At 47.0% G+C, this 21,763-nt stretch overlaps 1 protein-coding gene and 1 non-coding gene across 2 annotated transcripts in view; one reads left to right on the plus strand and one right to left on the minus strand.

The window, feature by feature from the left end:
• EMP2 (epithelial membrane protein 2) overlaps nucleotides 1–21,763 on the plus strand; it is a 39,716-nt gene that overhangs the window by 13,288 nt on the left and 4,665 nt on the right. Inside the window, exons 2-4 of the mRNA XM_030883933.3 lie at nucleotides 14,923–15,057; nucleotides 17,233–17,323; nucleotides 21,519–21,665. Coding sequence (XP_030739793.1) covers nucleotides 14,980–15,057; nucleotides 17,233–17,323; nucleotides 21,519–21,665 — 316 coding nt within the window. The 5' untranslated portion in view covers nucleotides 14,923–14,979. The remainder of the gene's footprint in view (nucleotides 1–14,922; nucleotides 15,058–17,232; nucleotides 17,324–21,518; nucleotides 21,666–21,763) is intronic.
• On the minus strand, nucleotides 18,726–18,798 carry TRNAG-UCC (transfer RNA glycine (anticodon UCC)). The gene has a single exon. It is a non-coding gene; the product is annotated as a tRNA-Gly (tRNA).

Genomic DNA, 21,763 nt, shown 5'->3' on the forward strand with positions numbered 1-21,763 from the left:
CTGGGTGATTTATTTCCACTTGATGACTGCCACCTGAAAGTGGCAGTGGACAAGGAGAGAACTCTGTGGGGAGGGGAAAGGTCTGGAGGTGGCAGTTCTAAGAAACTCCTCGACTGTGATGCTGGTCATGATCAGTGCATGTACAAAGCACTTGCTTTGTGCCAGATGCTGTTCTAAGCACTATCACTCTGTTATCTCCCAGTGGTCCTAGGAGGTGGGCATACCATTGTCATCCCCATTGTACAGATGAGGAAACTGAGGCATTGAGCTGTTAGGCTGCTAGACTGCGGTCCAGTCTGGCTCTGTCTGTGCTCTTCTGTGTTTTGCATGTATTACTTCCTGCTGGTCTTCTCGCCTTTGTCCCCTTCATGGGTTAACTTACCTGGAGGTGGAGGCCTGGCTTCCTGGTCCTGGGGCCCCTTGGGTCTGGCTGAGTTGTAGGCAGTGATTCCCAGTCCCTAACTTGCTGGCAAAATTCACCCACAGAAATGACAGTTTAGGAAAGATGAAAAGGCTGCTAAAGTGAGTGCCTCTGATCTCCTGAGGGTTACTTGAAAGTCACTAATACGAGATGCTCTGTGAAGGGAAGAGCATTCCTAACCAAATGGCTGTGAGGACGGCAAACACCCCGAGTCTGACACCTGCCTCACCTCAGCCACCTAATCTGAATGACATGTTGAGTGCCTGCAGGTCCCAGCCTTCTCTGGGCCTGGGGTGTGGGTTTAGTGGGTGGCATAATTATAGGGAGCTCCTTGGATGACAGCAGCCAGCAGGGAGCTCTTTAATTGATGGGGTCAGACAGCAGTCATTGGCAGAATGGCGGTTGTTAGCTCTTCCGCCAAAGCCGTGCAAACTAGCAGGCATTCACCAAGTGTTTGCTGAGTAACCTTGGGCACTGGGGATGAGTAAGACATGGTTTCTGTCTTTGAGGAACTCTGAATCTAACAACGCAGAGTTTCCCCTGTGTCAGTTGGCTCTTGCTGTGTAACAAACCATCCTGAAATGCACAGGCACATTTCGTTTTATTGCCCCTTCTCTTGACTGCACTTTGCAGATACTGCGTTTTTTATAAATTAAAGGTTTGTGGCCACTCTGCTTTGAGCAGGGCTACTGGCACCATTTTTCTGACAGCATTTGCTCACTTTATGTCTGTCACATTTTGGTAATTCTCACAACATTTCAAACTTTTTCATTATTATTATATTTGTTATGTGATCTGTGGTCTTTGATGTTACTACTACAATTCGCTGAAGGCTCAGATGATGGTTAGCAATTTTTATAGTAAAGTATTTAAAAATTAAGGTATGTACATTGTTTATTTAGACATAACGCTATTGCACACTTCATAGACTACAGTGTAGTGTAAACGTAACTTTTATATGCACTGGGAAACCAAAAAAGTCACATGACTCACCTTATTGTGATATTCGCTTTACTGCGGTGGTCTGGAACTGAACCTGCAGTATCTCCGAGGCTGTAATGGCTTAAAAGAGAAAACATTTAGTTCATTCTGTAGGTGGGCAATATGGGCTGGGCTTAGCTGGTCTCTCTCATGTCTCTGTGGCCAGCAGGTGGGTCAGCTGGGGGCTGGCTGGTCTTAGGTGGCCCTTGCTGGAGAAAAGCTCATCTGTGCTCCATGTAATCTCCTACCATCCAGCAGGCCAGGCTGGGCTCGTTGGCGTGGTAGCTGAGCAGACAGGAAGTGTGTGAGGCTTCCTGAGGCCTGGGCTCAGAATTGGAACTTTTGCTGCCTTCTATCGATAAAAGAAATCACAAGGGCAGTCAGGTTCAGTGGGTGGGGAAATAGATTCCACTTCTTAATAGGAGGATTCAATTTGCTGATGACACTTTGTTAAAACCTTTTGCAGGTATGAATATAAGAAATCCTGGTCTGTGTTTTTCCTGTCTTTGGAACGCCGTGCCTGGTTTGGGGATCAGGGTGATGCAGGCCTCACAGGATGGGTTGGGAGCCGTTCCCTCCTCTTCGAGTTTCTGGAAGAGTGTGTGTAGAGTTGGTATTATTCTTCCTTAAATGTTTGGCAGGCTTCACCAGTGAGGCCATCTGGGCCTGGAGTTCTCTCTCCGGGAAGGGACTCCAGAGCTTTGATAAATATTTCTTTCTTCTTGTATTGCCAAACTGGAAGGAAAAGTCTGGCTCCATTTCTTGACTCCTTTTTAATTTATTTTTCAACATTAAAAAAAAATGAAGTGTAGTTGATTTACAATGTTCGTTAACATTTCTTGACTTCTTTAGCACTTTAGCCCCTTGAAATCTGGCTCCTCCCTCCCTCCCTCCCTCCCTCCCTCCCTCCCTCCCTCCCTCCCTCCCTTTGCTTCATTCATTCAGCACATTTGTTGAGCACCATCTATAAACTAGACACTGTTGTAAGTGCTGAGAATAGCGACCTGCAGAACCTGCCAGGTCCCTGACACTGTGGCCGGGGGGGAAAGTTAACCCCCAAATGACAACTACAACGTAACATCGGGCCATGAGAGGTGCTAAGAGGAGAAAAATAAAGAAGGACTTTAGTTTACTTCACTAAAATTGTTATTACCAAGTTGGCCAGTGAGCTAATTTTCCATCCTGATTCCTTTTTCCTACTGTGTCTCTCTCTCTCTGTCTCTGTCTCTCTGTCTCTGTCTCTGTCTCTGTCTCTGTCTCTGTCTCTCTCTCTCTCTCTCTCTCTCTCTCGGCTTTGGGGTCCCACCATCCGCTTTTGGTTTTCCCCCGACCGCCCCTCTCTCCCAGCCCTTTCTCCCTGGTGCTGTTTCATAGTTACTAGCGGCTGTATCTCACATCCACACACCCACGACACAGGGATTTCTGTGCCCAGCTCCTGTCTCCTCCTGGGTGACAGTGCTGCCCATATTTCCAGTTGCCCGGGAGCATCTTCACCGTTGGTAACCAGACATGTCTAACGCCGGTGAACTGTTTCCCTCACCCTTCAAATGTGCTCTTCCAAGCACGTTAGTGGAACCAGCGGCCACTGTGAGCCCCCAGAATCCTTTGCCCGACGCCCCACCCATCCCCGGGTCCTGCTGATTCTCCTTCTGAAGAGTCTCCGTCCCGCCCTTCTGCTCACCTCCCAGTTTTCACCTTCATCTGAACCCTCTCCTTTTCTCACCAGGGCTTCTCTGACAGCTTCCCCCAGTTCGTCTCCTTCTAATCCATCCTCCTGATTGTGGCCTGTTTCTCTTCTACAGGCAGATCTTATTCCTTTCCTGCTTCAAAGCCTTCCCCCTCTCCCCACTGCCCCAGGATAACACTCAAACGTCCAAGGCCCATCGAGCTTTTCATCTGGCCTAGAGTTCTGGCTCAGCCCCGGGCCCTGCCCAGCTCACCCCCTGCTCACAACTGGTAATGCTTCTGTGCTTCGGAGCATCCCGTTCCCTTTGCCTGCAACACCCTGTCCCCACGGCTCTGCCTGGCAACCCGCCCATCGTTTGAGACCTAGTCCAGATGTTGCTTCCTCCATGGAGCCTCTGATGCTGCCCTGACCCCAGCATGGGGCTAGTCACACTTTCCTTTACGTTCTCACAGCACGCATGTCATCACATCATGTTTATTTATTTATACGCCCTTGTTCTTTATGTACCTGGCAGCTCCCATGGGACGTGGAGCCTGCCTTACTCACCCGCGTGTCACCAGGGACTGGTAAGCGGTGGGCGCTCAGTGAGTGCTTGTTGCCTGACATGTAATGATGGCCAGATCCAAAGCCACATGTGGCCCCAGGACTTTGGACCCATCTCCTGATCAGGCCGGAGGATGACAGGATCCCAAAAGGGAAGAGAAATTCGGATTTAAGGTGGGCAACATGGTGGCTTCTCGGATGGCAGATTGTCTAACTTCAAATCCCAGCTCCAGCCTTTACTAGCTGTGTGGTCTTAGAGGAGTTGCTTAACCTCTCTGAGCCTTATTTTCTTTACCTATAAAATGAGGCTAACTATAGCACCTACAGCATAGTGTTTTTGTGAGGAATGCATAAGTTAGTACATGTGCCTGGCACATACTAGGCAATAAATGTTGGCTATCATTATTGCTGATATAGTAGTTATTATTATTACAGTGGATTGAAAGACTCAGACAGAATCGTCCTCAGTGGCTTCTGCCCTGGAGCACTGCCAAATCCCAGTGTCCATTTCCGGACAGAGGCAAGCATTGGCTCTGTGCCTAGAAGCCCCAGACGCGGTGAGCACAAAGCTGGGCCACCCAGGGCGAAGGGCTTCCATCATCACCAGGGCATCTTGGACGCCTGGCCATTCGGGCTGGTTGGTGTCCAGATACCAGGGCAGGAAGGAGGCTGAGCTGACCTCTGCCTTCCCGAAAACAGGCCAAAGCCACTGTCCCTTCTGAGTGCTGTGGGTGGTATGTGGTGGAGGTGCGGGGTCTCAGCCAGCCTGGGGCAGAACCGCCAGCTCTAGAGCGGGCCTTGGAGTCCCTCTAGCCGTGGGGCCTGGGAGACTGCTTACCAGCTGGCCTTCGCCAGGCTCAGCGCCCAGAGCCTCCCTGGCCTTCTGAGCGGGGGACCTGTGGGTGGAGCCCTTCTGGGCTGGGGAAACCTCAGACACCAAACATCTCAGGTCTGTTTTGAAAGGTTCTAGACCTCAGGATTGTCCGTTTGCTTACAATTCCGGGAAAAGGCTCCGACTCAGCTGAGAATGGGCCGTGGTTTAGATTGCAGGGAGAACTCCCGAGGGTGGGGTTAGAATCAGGTGGTCGGGTGGTCATCCTAACAGCCGCGGGAAGCAGCTGCCTCACTCTCACTCCCCTGCACGTAATGGAACGTGGCCAAAGCAGCTTCCTTTCAGCAACAGCAGGCAGGGGCCGGGGCTCCCTGTGGTGGGGATTTGTGTTTTTCTGAAGGGAAGGAGAGGAGGGGACACTCACATCACCCGTGGGAAGGTCCCTTGGCCTTCTCTTCATGTGTAAGACCCTACTGGTGATGTCCCACCATCAACGACAGATCAAAAGTTGCTTCTGGGGGAGGGAGGGCCAGTGAGTCACCAGCAGGACTTTCTCCACACTCAGTGCTAGATGTGCAGCATACACACACACACACACAGGCGCGCGCACACACACACATTTCAAGCAAACATTGGACCAAGGTGTATTAGGACAGCACTGCTACTTAGGAGGCAGCGAGGAGATGCCAGTTCTTGGTATATCCTATTTGTCACCGGAGGTCTGGGTGAACATTTCTGGGAGTACCATCCCTTATCCCAAACCATCAGCCGTTTTTTTTTTAACCATCAGCCTTTAGAACTTGAAGTTCACTGAACCACGAAAACTGCCTTCTGTGTGCAGAATTTCCATAGCCCCACCTACACCTCCCAGTGCCTCGCCCCCTCCTCCCCGCTACCCTACTCGCTCCAGGTCTGATACCCAGAGGGTTCTTGCTTCTGCTCAAGGAAACCCATTTGCTGCTCCTTCTACTCCAGCTACTGATTCTTCTTCCTTAAAAAGAAATCTTAAGTTCTAATATTCTGTGTTCTCTATTATTTTACGTGATTATTTTTATGGGTATTTTATAGAATAGGGAGTATTTAGGCCTTCGGTCTGAAAATGCTTTACCACGATTCCTACAATGCACCTAAATTAGGGTGGCGAGATCCACCTGAGTTTCTGGGTGGAAAGGGGGTGCATTGTGATAAATTTAGAAAACAGAACTGAGTCCATTCTATTGTGTCTGAATAAATCCTTTTAGTGATCAAGGAAAAACTCTACCCAAAGTCCAAACCAATCTCAGAGTAGATCAGTAAAGACAACACATGCTTCAGCTGGGCCGGTGAGCTAATAGGATTAGAAATGCAAGAAATTCTATTTTTAGTACAAATGATGACTAAAGCATAGATTTTAATGAAGTCCTCTCTTAATTAGCCCAGTCATATCTCAACTTTAGCTAATGGCCAGGGCAGAGAGACGCTGCCTTCCCAAATCCCCCCTGCCTGGTGCAAAGCTTGAGGGAAATCCAGCCAAAGGTGAAGCATGACTTGATGCTGCCTGTGCCCTCTCGCCTGATTTTCATTAGGCTCTAAGCATGGGAGCAGGAAAGTGGGTAGTATAAAAATGTCCTGGATTTGGAGTTGGAAAACCAGAGGTTAGAGTCCCAACTCTGTGAACTTTGGCGAATCATGTGATGTCTCTGTGAGCCTCAGTTTTTCATCTGTAAAATGGGGATAATGATACCTTGCCCTGCCAGCTTCACAGGGTTGACATGAAGATCCAACACAAGATACGCTGTGTAAACTGCAACTCGACCTTTAATCACGAGGAGTCTCCTTTCTTGTGGGATGACCCCCTCTGAGCACACCCCCTCCCCAGGGATCTGCTTTGTCTCCTCCCTGTCTCGAGGTTATGCTGGCATCCTGTGCCCTGGTCACAGTTAGGGGCAGATTTGCTGGTCTTGCCTGAAGAATATTTGTCTTGCTTGTCCTGTGACAGCAGCAGTTGCTGAGGCTGCGCCTGGCAGAGAGCAGGGAAGGGCAGAGTTAGAAGAGAGGGACTGGCTTGAGACAGTACACTGCAAAGGAGGAGTCTAATTACAGGCTTGCGACTGCAACTGTGCATTGCTTTGCATCTGGGGTTCTGCAGTAGAAGTCCTGGAGTGATAAGAAGTTTGGAAAGAACTGAAGAAATGGGGAAAATAGACAGAGCCACAGAGAGAGCAGAGAAAAGACAATTAGTAATGCTAGGGAAGAGAAGAGTTTTTAAGAAAAAAGTGCAGTCATAGTACATTATTGGGCCCTGCAGTGTGCAACATTTGGATGGTCATAGCGTAAATGAGAATTATCGATGTGTGATAAGCCTGTATTGGGACGGTGGGAGTAGGAAGACGGACAGTGATGATGGTGAAAGAAACTCTTCCTTAGGCAGGAAGTCAGTAATGTTTATAATAGATGAATCAGGAAAGAGAAATATATGAATATTGTTTGGACATATGGAACTATGGGGAAAATAAACAACTGAAAGTGTTAAAAGAGATCCCTTCCGGGGATCAGGACTGTAGGGCAGAGGCTGTGGTTTTCATCATATGCCTTTGATTCTATTACCTTCTTTTTTCTTTTTCTTTCCTTTTTTTTTTTTTTTTTTTTTTGCGGTACACGGGCCTCTCACTGTTGTGGCCTCTCCCGTTGCGGAGCACAGGCTCCGGACGCGCAGGCTCAGTGGCCATGGCTCACGGGCCCAGCCGCTCCGCGGCATGTGGGATCTTCCCGGACCGGGGCACGAACCCTTGTCCCCTGCATCGGCAGGCGGACTCTCAACCACTGCACCACCAGGGAAGCCCAACCTTCTTTTTTCTTAATCATCGCATGTATTATGTAGATCAAATCATATTTTTAAAAGAGAAGTTCTGCAAATCATAAGACTTTGATTTCTAGACAGGAACTTTAAAGCTCATCTAGTGCAGTCTCCCACCTTCAGACAGGGCAACACCCCAACCCAGGTGGCCTCTCAGAATGTCCCGCTCAGCCCCTGAAGAAATCAGCAAAGGAAAAACAACGCGATTCGGACTGCTCGGTGAAAGTTGTGCTTGAAAGTGACAGAGGCTTTTGGGAAATGGTTGTTGAGTATTGAAAGATTGCTGTGCACCCTGTGAGGGGTCTCCCACTGAGGTCAAAAGGGCAATCGGAGTGGGGGCCGGGAGACCCCCTAGTCCTTCTCTTGCTCCTGCTTTGCTGTGGGATCTGAGCGTGTCATGGCCCTTTCTGGCCTCAGTTCCTGCCTCTGGACAATCAGGGCTTTGAGTTTTCCCAGAGCCTTTATAGTTCTACATTCCTAGAACTAGAAATGACAGCAAATAGCTTTCTGTGCACCCAGCACAGCAGAGAAAGAGGGGGAATGGATAACAATCAAGTGAACAAATAAGATGCTTTCTGACAGTGAAAATCTTCCAAAGAAAATAAGCCAGGGGGATGGGACAGATACTGATGGGATACACAGTACCGGAGGGGCGTGGCTACTGGGTGATCAGGGCCGCTTCTCTGAGGAGGGGATGCTTGAGTTGAGACCTGGACAGCGCGAGAGAGCCAGCTGAGGGTGGAAGGGACAGGGTGCTCCCGGAAGCTCAGCTCCAAGGAACTGAGACCAGACCTGGCTGGCAGAGCACTGAAGCCCACAAGGAAAAGGGGAGACGAAAGGGATCAGCATTCAGTATGACATTTTTGGAAGGGAAAAGAAATTTCTGTGAATGGCAAAGAGGAATTTGATGCCACCCTGGGTTTTTTGGGCTGGCCTTCATCCAACATCTATAGCCCAGGGAGCTGTCTGTTCTTCAGTATCTCCAGAGAGGGTCCGCAGAGTCCCAGTGCAGGAGAAAACATGGGAAGGAGAGAGCACCGCTGGGAAGAGCCACGGGGATGACAGAGGCTAGTCTGTATAGGCCAGAATTATACTTCTGGGGGAACTAAGGGATGTTATTAACTCAGAAAACATGACATCAAGGCTTGTCTACCTAGACAGTCCATACATAACAGTTGGTCCAGTGCTTTATACCCTTTGCAAACCCTCTGAAGATCAAGGCTGCCACAGCACTAAGTGTCCAGTTTATGCTTTGCAGTAAATTAAGTTTGAATTGAATTGAAAAATTAAAAGTAAAATAAATTAAATGTACTTATCCTTTGACCCAGCACCTCTACTTCTTGGAATCTGCCCCTCAGAAATACTAACACAAGCATGCAAAGAAATAAGTGCAAGGATGTTCACTGCAGTGTAGTTTGGAGTAGCAAAAAGTCTGGAAGTGCCCTAAATGGCCATCAGTGGGGAACTAGTGGAGTAGATCGTGGCATGGCCACCCAACCGAACACCAGGCAACCACTGCAAGAATGAGGTGGATCCAGATGCTGGAAAAGAATGATCTCTAGAGATATTATCAAGTGAGAAAAGCTGGGTTGGAGGATGGGCTCTTAGCTCCACACCCCTGCTCGCCACGAGCCCCTGGACCCCTAAGCCAAGGGAAATTGGGGCTCTGGGGGACAGACACACCCACTCGCTGTCTAGGGAGGAGGTGTGGGGAAGGACAAAGAAAAAGCGCTGCAAGGTGGCCTCTCAGTGGTTGAGCTCCACCAATCCAGAAAGTGGACACTGATGCACCCTCCAGTCAGGATCAAAGGAGTGAGTGAGGGGCGGGACCTGAGGCCAGGAGTGTTACCGTGGGGCAGCTCCCTCCACGTGGAAACCTGGAGAGTGTGGAGTAAGTGTTCCCACCTAAGAAATATTTCTGGAAAAACGCACAGGAAACTGGGAAGAGTGGGTCACTAAAGGAAAGGAACTTGAAGAGTGAGTCAGGGATAGTGATGAAGGGGAACTTCTTTCGGTATAGAGATGCAAGGGTAGAGGATCATTTTTAGTCTCTTAAAAGTTCATGGGGGGGCTTCCCTGGTGGCGCAGTGGTTGAGAGTCTGCCTGCTGATGCAGGGGACACGGGTTCGTGCCCTGGTCCGGGAAGATCCCACATGCCGCAGAGCGGCTGGGCCCGTGAGCCATGGCCGCTGAGCCTGCGCATCTGGAGCCTGTGCTCCGCAATGGGAGAGGCCACAACAGTGAGAGGCCCGCGTACCGCAAAAAAAAAAAAAAAGTTCATGGGGTCTTCTGTGTTTGTGAATAATTGACTCCAAACCCTCTGGTGAGGTTACGAGCAATGCCTTAGGTCTGAAAGTTCTGTCGCTGATTTACCTCATTTTGTTTTTCACTGGGGATCTGAATTCCAGACACCAACATGGGAGAGTACTAAGTAGGTGACATGTCTGGTTTCCCTAATTTTCCTGGACTCCTAATGGTTCAAATCAAGCCACAGCCACCCTTGTATGCCTCTAGACTTTTCTCTTACACTGAGCTCAAGACCTTACTTGACCTCTCGTAAAAACTTACTCTTTTCTCTCCAGGGGTTTATTTCTAATGTCTGGAATTCCAACTGGAATCACTCCCAGGTGTGAAAGCAGTGTTTCATTCCAGCAGAATTCCAGCAGAATTCCAGCTGGAATCACAGACACTAGGCATTTGAGAACCACCGTCAGGATTTTTGCTGACATTGAAGACCACCTGCCCTTTTATTTACATAATATTTTTCTTAAATGACTTTTAAAACTTCAATAAAGTTGTTTTAAAAGGCGACTTTCTATCACTACTATAAATGTTATTACTTCTTATAAAAAGAAAGAACCTCAAAAAGAAATATAATAAAACCTAAACAGCCTTGTTAAATTCTGGCTACGCACTGTGACCCATCCAGAGTTCTGCTTTTTCTTTTGGTTTGAAAGAAAATTGCTAAGTGTTAGAGACAGTCTAGCACCCCAGGGTCTTTTTCCTTGATGGACTTGGAAGGGTTAGAATGGGGACTTTCTTACTACGTGGTTCACTGTTCAGTGGTTCACTGTTATTTAATGCCATATCAACGCACCATCCAAAATCATGCCTTATAACATTTGAATTCCACACTTTAGGAAAGAGTTAGTTAAAGCCTTTCTTTCCTTTTCTAGAAAGTTTTAGTTATGTGTCCTTACGTATCTGTGTCATCTGAGCTGGACAATATGTAAAGCTATTATCACCCTGTAGTTATTGGCACTGCCTGTGATGCTAGCGCTTTGGCATTCCAGCTGATATTAAAGTAACGTGGCATTCAGTGTGGTAATGCACCTTTTTTTTTGTGAGGGTCAGAAACGCATCTATTTGGAGGCAGCATGGCATGGCAGCTAAGAATGACGCAGACCTAAACAAAGGGGAATTTGTCCTTTTTAAAAGAATTGGGAGAATCTGAGCTGATTCACTGGGTTCTTCCAAATGATGCGCAGAATTGCGTCTGGGACCGCCCAGGCTGAGTCACTCTGAAGCCACATGGCTCCTGGCTCATTGTTAATGAGTCCTGGGTCTCAAAGAGGGGCCCCTGTGTGAGCTCACGAGCCTTGTTCAGTCTCACGAGGGAATAATGCGTCCCACGAGTGGGAGTGAGCCTGGTCAGAGAAAGGGTGGAGGGTTTGGAGGGTTTTGTGCAGTGCAGCTCTCTAAGTGGGAGAGCTGGTATCAGAAAAAGGCTATTTTATTCTTTTTAAAAAAAAATTATTGAAGTATAGTTGATTTACAATGCTGTGTGAATTTCTGCTGTTACAGCAAAGTGATTCAGTTATACGTACATATATATATATATTCTTTTTCATTTTCTTTTCCATTATGGTTTATCACAGGATATTGAATATATTTCCCTGTGCTATACAGCAGGACCTTGTTGTTTATCCAGTCTATACATAATAGTTTGCATCTGCTAATCCCATACTCCCAGTCCTACCGTTCCCCACCACGCCCCTTGGCAACCACAAGTCTGTTCTCTATATCTGTGAGTCTGTTTCTTTTTCGTAGATATGTTCATTTGTGTCGTATTTTGGATTCCACATATAAGTGGTATCATATGGTATTTGTCCAAAAAGTCGATTTTAAATTATTCTATTTCAGAAATACCAGTGGATGCTCAAACTATTGGGGTGACATTTTGATGAGAGATTAGATCTTTACATCATCTCAAAATATCTCCCTACATGTGCTGAACCTTGAAAACACTGCTGAATAAAAGAAGGCAGACACAAAAGGACAAATCTTGTGTCATTCCGTTTCTATGAAATGTCCAGAATACGCAAATCCATAGAAGGAAAGCAGATTAGTGGTTGCCAGGGGCCAGTGGAGAGAGGAATGGGGAGTGTCTGCTTAATGAGTACAAGGTTTCCTTTCAAGGTGAGGAAGTGTTCTGGAACTAGATAGTGGAGATGGACGTACAACATTGTGAAAGTACTAACTGTCATTAGTAGTACATTTTAAAATTATGTGCATTTTATCACACTAAAAAATACCTCCCCAGAGATTACTTTTTAATTACAAAGGAAAAATGCACAATGGAGAAATCTGGTGAACCTTAACCCCTTAATCAAAGTTAACATCACCAATAATGGGCAACCTGACATCCTATGCCCCCTGGTGGGACACACTAAGGACACATGAGTATGGAGTATTCTTGCCAAGAAATCATACCCTGAATCTAATCGTTAGGAAGCATTAAACAAATGGAGGGACTTTCTACAAAATAAATTGTCAGTACTCTTACATAATATCAATGCCAGGAAAGGCCAAGAAAGGCTAAGGAACCATTCTAGATTAGATTAGATTAGATTAGAATCTAATATGATGTGATAACAAAATGCAGTGCATTATCTTGGATTTGTCCTGGACCAAAAACGTAGCTAAGGCCGTTACTGAGATTATTGGAGAAATCTGAATATGGACTGTAGGTGAGATAAAATATTGTAAAATGTGAGATTTTTGTGATTATCATGCTGTGGTTATGTACGGGAGTGTCCTTGTTGTTCAGAGACGCACACAGAAATATTTAGACGTGAATTATGGCTGAGGCAACTTACTCAAATGGTTCAGAAAAAATGTGTGTGGGGGGGTGGGGTATTTGGAGGGAGAGAAAGAGACTGTTAACAAATAAAATCAATCCACTTAAAACTGGTGCTATAACGTTATCATAAATAGTGAAAACAAGGTCTGATTTGGTTTTTAAAAGTGAAACTAAAACTTAATTTTATGTTACACAAAATTTTAGTAATAGTAACTGGTCACAAATTATTGGAATGAAAGAAGAATGAATCAAGTGTTGATTTGGGGATTTCGTAGCATTCACTCGTCCAACAGGATTTGTTGATGTGACTTTTTTTTTTTTCTTTTTTTGCGGTACGTGGGCCTCTCACTGTTGTGGCCATTGCGGAGCACAGGCTCTGGACGCGCAGGCTCAGCGGCCATGGCTCACGGGCCCAGCCGCTCCGCGGCATGTGGGATCTTCCCGGGCCGGGGCACGAACCCATGTCCCCTGCATTGGCAGGTGGACTCTCAACCACTGCGCCACCAGGGAAGCCCCTGATGTGACATTTTTGCTTGACGTTTGGTGTCGTTTGACCAAGACGATGGTCATTTTTGCAAAAATGTTCAAAGACTTCATCAGTTTTCCCAAGTGTCGCTGTTTATCCTTCGATATTCAAAGCATTCTTTTGAATGCTTGCTTTCTTTGCTTTCTTCCTCTTCTTCTTCTCCTCCTCCTTCTTCTTCCACTCCTCCTTCTCCTTTTTCTTCTTCTTCTACATCATTCAAGTTTATTTTTTTCCTCTTTTATTGTTAACTAGTTCAGCTTGGACAAGTCTTCATGTGTTAACCCCTTCGGTGCCTTTTGACCGGTTCTTCAGTGTCACTTTCATCAACCTGATATAACCCTAGTTCTTTTGCAAGATTTCCAATGTCACTTTGTTATCGCTTTCTGTTTTCTATGATTAAGACTGTCCAACCATAGTAAAAAAAAAGTTTACCCTGGAATCTCAGTGGTTTAACATCCAAAGGCTTATTTCCCAATCACAATATCTGTCCAAAGTGTGAGGCTTCAGCATATCACGGCTCCACCATCCCAACTACTTCATCAAGGAGACAGAGCATGGAGAACTCACGCCTGCTCTTCAGCCCGGAACTGCTTCAGCCTGGAAATGACATAAGCCAATGTTGCTTGCAGCCCATTGGCCAGAATTAGTCACAAGGCTCCGACCTAACTGCAGGCGAGGCTGAGAAATGCAGTCTTTTCATGTGCAGAGAGAGGAAAATGAAACTGCGGCTGTCCTCCACACAGTGTGTTTGCCTTTTGTGGTTGGATGTTATTCAGATGGGGTTAGATATTGAGGGGTGTTTGAGTGGGGATTAATTTTTTAATTTTTAATTGAAGTATAGTTGATTTGCAGTGTTGCGCTAGTTTCTAGTGTACAGCAAAGTGACTCAGTTATATATATATATATACACACATATACATATATTTTCTTTTTCATATTCTTTTCCACTATGGTTTATTACAGGATACTGAATGTAGTTCCCTGTGCTATACCTTGTTGTTTATCTATTTTATATATAGTAGCTTGTATCTGCTAATCTCAAACTCCTAATTTATCCCTCTCCCACCCTCTTTCCCCTTTGGTAACCATAAGTTTGTTTTCTGTGTCTGTGAGTCTTTCTGTTTTGTAAATAAATTCATTTGTATCATATTTTAGATTCCACATTAAGTGATATCATATGATATTTGTCTTTTACTTCACTCAGTATGATAATCTCTAGGTCCATCCATGTTGCTGCAAATGGCATTATTTCATTCTTTTTTATGGCTGAGTAGTATTCCATTATGTATACATATATACCACAACTTCTTTATCCGTTCATCTGTCAATGGACATTTAGGTTGATTCTATGTCTTGGCTATTGTGAATAGTGCTGCTATGAACATTGGGGTGCATGTATCTTTTCAAATTATACTTTTCTGTGGATATATGCCCAGGGCTGGGATTGCTGGGTCGTATGGCAATTCTATTTTTAGTTTTTTCAGGAACCTCCATACTGTTTTCCATAGTGGCTGCACCAACTTACATTGGGATTAATTTTATAAATGGTCAGATCATTAGGAAATATTTTCCTATTTGATCACTTTTGCTTTGTTACGCAGCAGGGCAGCAGGGACTGTGATAATGAATACTCAGACAGTGAGCTTACTCTGGTGCTGTGAAATCCCCATGGCATTGCCTGGTGGGTGGGGGATCTGGAACAGCATTTTAGCACACACAGAGCTACTCTTTCCTGCCCTGGTGCCCACGGTGTGCTGCTTCGAAGAATTGCAATGCTTTTCTCAATTAGGGATTTTAATTGGTCCTCACCCCTCCTCCTCCACAAGAATATCTGGCGTCCGGATGCAACAGAGAAGAGCTTCTCCTGCCAGACTTTGTTCAGTAAAGTCTCTAGGCAAATGAAAGATGGGAAGAGCTGTTTAAGATTTTCTAAAACCCCATGAAAAGTTGCTTATTTTTCATTTTCCTAGAGCTTTGTCACTGACAAATTTGAATTTCTTTCACCCTCTTTAGCGCATCTCCTCTGGGCTTTAAACGCTACTACTCCGTGCGCCACCGTGCCCCGTGAAAATGTTGGTGCTTCTGGCTTTCATCATCATCTTCCACATCACGTCTGCGGCGTTGCTCTTCATTGCCACCATCGACAATGTAAGTTCCCTTTCCTTTTGACCGTCCCAGAACCTCTGGATCCTAGAGTCAGTAGAAGTAGGATTGAGAACTCCCCCAGGGTGATTATAATTTGGAGTCATCCTCCCTACGAAGCACACCCATCTCCTCAGCCTGGGCCCGAGGACTCTTGGCCTAAGGGTGGTGGTTCGAAGCATCGCGTGTGTCTGGACGGGCAGGGACCTTGGTCCTCTCATCCCTGAGTCCCCCACAGAGCCTGGCAAGATGCCTTGGCCGTAGGAAGCCCTTTGAGGATGTGGCTTAACTTCAGCTCATGCAGGTCATTTTCTTAACCGTGGCACGGTTGTCATTTGGGCTGGATCACTCTTTCTGTGGACGTTTAGCACATCGTAGGATGTTTAGCAGCATCCCCGGTCTCTACCCGCGTGATGCCAGCAGCACTCTAGCCCCTAGCTGTAATGCCCAAAAACATCTTCAGATATTGCCAGGTGTCCCGTGGGAGGCAAAATCACCCTTGGTTGAGGACCATTGCCCTAGATCTCCCAGATGACCCATCCCAGGTGATCTCTGCCCCCTCCTGTCTCTGACGTCTCCTTACTGACAGGATCCCTTGTTGCCAGCCCACCTGGCCATGCCCTTCCCGGCAGAGCTCATGCTTGGAACTTTCCCCATTCTGCCCATGAGCCCATGACAAATTTCGTTCTTTCCTTGAGTGTCCAGCTCACAGCCGTATAGCATTTGATAAATAACCCATGGGCATAGATTAACATCCCTCCTGGCAGGAAATGAAGCTTTTTACCAGAGATGCCCTATGGCCCACACCCTGATCCAAAGGCCTGGCTTCAATCCTGATGGTTTCAGACTGTGGAGACATTTAGAGTCAGAAAGTCTGCTCAGAAATCCAAAAAGTGCACCTACAAGCAACCATCCAGTCTGGCTGCATATAGACTCCTGTCAATTAATCATCAAAATAACAGCAACACGGACCAGGACAACACCTGTCACTTAGGGAGTACTAACTCTGGCAGCACCTATGCTCGGCCCTTTTATGTGCATCATCTCATCTAATCCTCCCCTCAGGTCTACAAGATAGGTCCTCTCCTGGCACTATTTTATGATGAGGAAACTGGGCCTCAGGGCATTTAGGGAGCCTGCTGGAATTGACATGGCAGGAAAGTGGCAGAGCTGGGATTTGAAGCGTTCCAGAGGCTCCTGGCTCTACATCCTGTAAGGATCCTGTAAGGAGTGCAGTGACTGGGTCTGGGTTCCTGGAGGTTCTGGAAGAGCTGTCATGAGTGGCCAGGGCAGGGACCACATTGATGCTGTGAGTTAAAGTCCTGGGAACCTACCATTATCCAAAGGACCCACTCTCTGTGAACTAAGTGGTTTTGAATGTTCTTTTAGAATATTCTTCTGTTGCTTTCATCTAGTCCCTTGGGATCCTGAAAAGGTCCCAGACATAGTGAAAGGGATAGATTAACATTAAGGGCAGAAAAGCCATCAGCCACAGCAACAGCTAATCCTGTGGGTGTTTCTGTTACCATGGCCCTTACTGAGAAGACACAGGTGGGCACTTTTGCCAGTCAGGGAGTCATGCGGTGAGTTAGGAATCGCACTTGGCACCACCCTTAGGCACGTAGTGGGAGCTCAGTGACCGACTGTTGCCTGGATGGGGGTGGGGGGGGAGATTCCAGTCTTCGGGTGGACGGAAGGCAGAAGGAGGCCCATCTGGGGGCAAAGAGCAGCAGGAGCACACAGAGAAACAGAAGCATTTGGATGGAAAGCAGGAGAGCCTTTTGTCTGATTATTTCATCCGAAACAGGTTCTCCCCGCTAGATCTCATCCTTTCCCTCCTCCCCTCCGGCATCGCCCCTGCAGTTCTGTTGGAATTCACCACCGGCTGAGCCTCACCTCCTCACCCACGTCCTGGGAGGGCCTGGACCTTCCCTTTCAGCAGACTAGTGGAGTGGGCATCACCTGGGAGCCTGTTAGAAATGCAGACTCTCAGGCCCCACCCCAGACCCCTTGAACCAGAATCCGCATTCTAACCAGATCCCCAGGTGACCTGCGTGCACACCGCAGGTTGAGAAGCACCGGTCCCGAGTTTTCATCTACTCCTGTGCCTCACCTGATTAGGGGCCCGTGTTTTCATAATGAACGAACAGCCTTTCCCTGTGTTTCCGTTTCGTGTTACAGGCCTGGTGGGTAGGAGAGGAGTTTTTTGCAGATATCTGGAGAGTATGCGTCAACAACACAAATTGTACAGAAATCGATGACTCCATTCAAGGTGGGTGTGAAGCTGCTGGGAAAGCACTGAGTGACAAAAGATCCCTCGGGAGAAAAGCTTCCCTGTTGTGTGACTCCTCACCCCTCCTTCATCACAGCCTGTGCAGAGAGGGGCCTGGCTGCCGCTCAGGGCACGCTGAGCAGGGGTCAGCATAAGCTGGGGCAGGAGGGGGTGGGGAAGCCAGAGGCCAGAGGGCACCAACTCCAGGAATGCTGGGCCCCACCCTTCTCTTCTCTCTTTATTGGCCAAGCAGAGCTTCCCTCCCTCACCCCTTCTCAGCTTCCGCCCTCATCTAGAATCTTCTCCCCACACCTCCAAATAGGCTCAGAGGCATCTGTGTTACTTCCCTGCATCTGAGCAGCCTAATGGGCAGAAACCTGAGAGCCGGCTCCTTTAAGAGCTGTGTGACCTTACCTTGGGCAGGTCACGTGAGTGCTCAGACTCTCAATAGCGTCAGCTGTACATGCAGGTGACAGCAGTGCCTGCCCCTGTACAGGAGCCACAGTAGACAAAAGGGCTTTGCAAATACAGAGAATCGCACCGAAAAACATGCCAACCCCTCTCCACTGTGGAGTGAATGGGTTGGTTTTCTGTTGTAGAACTGATAGAAGAGGCATTTTGGCTCCCAGTGCCTGATAAAATACTGGATGCCCAGTTAAATTTTATATCTCCCATAAACAACTAATAATTTAGTATAAGTATGTCCCAAATATTACATGGGACATACTTATACTAAAAAAAATTGTTTTTGTTTACCTGATATTCAAATTTAACGAGCATCCTGTTTTTATGGGTTTTTTCCTGGAATCCTATTTAGAGAGCAAAGGACCTTGATCACTGGGTCCTAAAGTCTCGCTCTTCCAGCAATAACAATGTCAACATTCATAATAAAAGCAAAAATACCAATAGAAGGCATCATTTATTGAAGGTTTACTGGGAGGCATTGGGCTAAGTCCTTTACGTAAGTGATCTCCTGTCCCTGTCTGCAGGGACTGTTGTCCCTGTTTTAAGATGGGAAAACTGAGACACAGAGAAGAAACCCAAGTTCACAAAGTCAGGAGTAAATGATGGAGTTAGGATTCCAGTCTAGACATGACCAGCTCTGAAGCCTGCATTCTAAAACACATAATGCAATCCACGCCACCTCCCCTCTGGGTCTGTTTCTCTGCTGTGCTAACCCTTGACCCTGGAAACAGCAATTCTTCCCTGTTGGAGCCCCACCGTTGCCAGGGTGCCCGGTCAGCTGGGAGCACTGGCTGTGCTCTGAGGCAATGTCTCCAAGCTTCTGTCGTTTGCATACAACAGCCCCTGTGTGCATTTCTTACCGCTTATTTTTCTTTATTTTTTTAAATTGAAAAAAAAAATTTTTTTTGGCTGTGCCACGCAGCTTGCAGAATCTTAGCTCCCTGACCAGGGGTCGAACCTGGGCCCCCTGCAGTGGAAGTGCGGAGTCCTAACCACTGGACCACCAGGGAATTCCCTTATTTTCCTTTAAAATAACTAGCTGGCAAACTACCAGCCAGATTCAGTCCAATGAGCTAAGAATGGTTTTTATATTTTTAAAGCATTGTAAAAAAAAACAAGCAAAAAACCCCAAAAATAAGACAATGAACAAGGGACTGTATGGCCACAAAGCCTAGAATATTTACTGTCTGGCCTTTACAGAAAAACCATGCCAACACCTGCTTTAAAACAGTTCACTTTTTCCCTACATAAATTTATTTTAAAGGGAACTTTATCTGCCTATTGTAAGTGATACACTGGTATGACTTACCATAAAAGAAAGAAAACATTAAAAAAAAAACTACATTGAAAACCAAATGATGTTATTAAATTCTGAACAGATGCACTTGCCTTTTGATGGCTTTGAATCTGTTTCTGGTTCTTTCCTGGTTAAAAACCAAAACCACCACCGGCACCCAGATACTGGCAGGGGTTACAAAAGTGCAAAAGCACCAGGTGTAGAGCTCCTCTTCCTCCTTGGGGGTCCTTGGATGAATTTAAACACGAGCAAAGGGAACATTGCTCTCTTTAGGTGAGGTTTGGTTGTTCAGTGACCTGGTTGGGTTCCACCTACGTTCATCTCATCAGCCGACAGTGGTACATGCTGCACCCACCCCCCAGCTTTGAGAAACTCTGCTCTAAAAAAAATGAATCCATCTTTTTCTTTAAAGCCTTTGTCTTAGTCCATTCGGGCTGCTAAGACAATACCATAGATGGGGTGGCTTGAACAGCAAATACTTATTTCTCACAAGGTGCCAGCAGATCCAGTGTCTGGTGAGGCCTCCCTTCCTGGTCTGCACACAGCCACCTTCTTGTTGTGTCCTCTCCATGCAGAGAGCAGAGAGCAAGACAAGTTATTGTGTCTCTTATAAGGGCACTCATCCCATTAATGAAGGCTCCACCCTCATGACCTAATCACCTCCCAAAGGCCCCCACCTCCTAATACCATCCCATTGGGGGTTAGGATTTCAACATATGAATTTGGGGGGGGGATACAAACATTCAGTCTACAGCAGCAGCCATGTTTTCCATATTTGCCCCATCACCTGGGGTACTTGCTAAAAATACAGATTCCTGGTGCCCATCCCAGAACGACTATCGTAATCTCAGAGGAAGAGGCCCAGGAATCTATTTTAAGAAGCCCCTAGGTGATTCCCGGGATCGGGCAAAGTTGGGAAGCTCTGCTCTAAGCCAGAGGGTCACAACCTTGGCCCCACGCTGGAATTCCCTGGGGGACTTTACATGCCCTGCCCCACTTCTTGTCTGATCCCAACACCAGAGATTCTGATTTATTTTACCTCAGGGTAGCCTGCAGGATTTTTATTTTTAATGGAGCTATAATTTACAAACAAGGAAATGCACACTTCTTAAGGGCTCAGTTCAAAGTTTTGACAATTATATATATATACCCATGTAACTATTATCCAAAGCAAGATAGAGAACATTCCCATCACCTCAGAAAGTTTCCTTGAGCCCTTTTCCACTCACTTCCCACCACCCCCTGCCCCAAGGAGCAGGGTTTCTGACTTCTGTCACCATGGTTCTCTCTCTCCTACTCTTGGGCTTCATATGAAATCATATGGTGTGTATGTGTGGGGGTGTGGGGGTGGGGCTCTGGTTTCTGTTCTCACCGTAGGGAATGGGGAGGGGGCTAGATGCTCTCTGAGAGATCCAATGGACCAGGATCCATTGCTGTAAATGTTGGATTAAGTACTTACAAATCATGCTTCCCTCCAGTCAGTTTCAGGTAAAATTGAAAAACAACAACAAAAAAGAGGATTTGTCCTTAGGTTTTCCTCTGCGGCTTTGGGCACTGTTCCCTCACCTGTCTTAGCTGCATCCTGATGATAACATCCAGCCCTTACGCAGGACTCCCTTTTTGCTAGCACCGCCCGAAATCCTTACATAGTTGAGTTCATTCCATGTTCCCCCACTGATGAGGTGGGAGCTATTGCTATCCCCATTTTACAGGTGAGGAAACTGAGACCCACACAGGTGGCTGCAGTCCCTGCGCTTGACCCCTTCATAGCCTCACCTGTGTCCTTCCCACACGCAGGGCCCTCCACCCAAGATCAACTCCTTTATTCGCTGAAAATTCCCGGTGCTGAGCCCCAAGCTCTCATGCCCCACTCACTAAGTCTAATCTGCAAAAACCCTCACTTTCCCTTTTCCTAAATAACAATCACAAGGCTCACCCTCTTAGAGGGTATTTTGTGTCCACAGAACACTTCCAGAAGGTCCCTCAGCCCTGTGAGCCCTGTATCTCCAAGAATCCCTTTGGAGGTCTTTATACGGTGCAGACCCCCAATCCTGACGCAACCCATCCCATTCCAGCCTCTTGATCCAGAATCTGCCGGGTTGGAACCTGAGGATTTGTACTTTAAATAAAAAACCTGACCATGAGCCAGGCACTTGGGGGCAATACCCAAACCAGGAAGACTGCAGAGTGGGTGGTTCTTGCTCCATTTTCCAGATAAGGATGTTGGAGATCATCTGGTCAATTGCACAAATGGACACTGGAGGGAGGGGGTGTCAGGAAGACTCCTTGGCTGCCCTTGTGCTCATTCTGTGCAGATGAAAGCCTGGTGCCCTTTTGCTTCCCATCATCCCTGCTCTGGAGCTGTCACTGTGCACCCCAGGGGCCCGGGTGGTCTGTGGTCCTCAGTCATGAGCTCTTGCCCTTTCCCCACAGAATTCTCCACGGTGCAGGCGGTCCAGGCCACCATGATCCTGTCCACCATTCTCTGCTGCATTGCCTTTCTGATCTTCGTGCTCCAGCTCTTCCGCCTCAAGCAGGGAGAGAGATTTGTTTTAACGTCCATCATCCAGCTCATGTCATGTAAGTAAAAGGATGGACTTCTGGAGTAAACACTCTCTTCCCAGCCAATCATGAGTAGAAGCTGGGAAGAGTGTGGCAGGTGAGGACTTGGGAAGGAG

The sequence above is a fragment of the Globicephala melas genome, chromosome 15 (assembly GCF_963455315.2).
Source record: "Globicephala melas chromosome 15, mGloMel1.2, whole genome shotgun sequence".
Lineage (NCBI taxonomy): Eukaryota > Metazoa > Chordata > Mammalia > Artiodactyla > Delphinidae > Globicephala > Globicephala melas.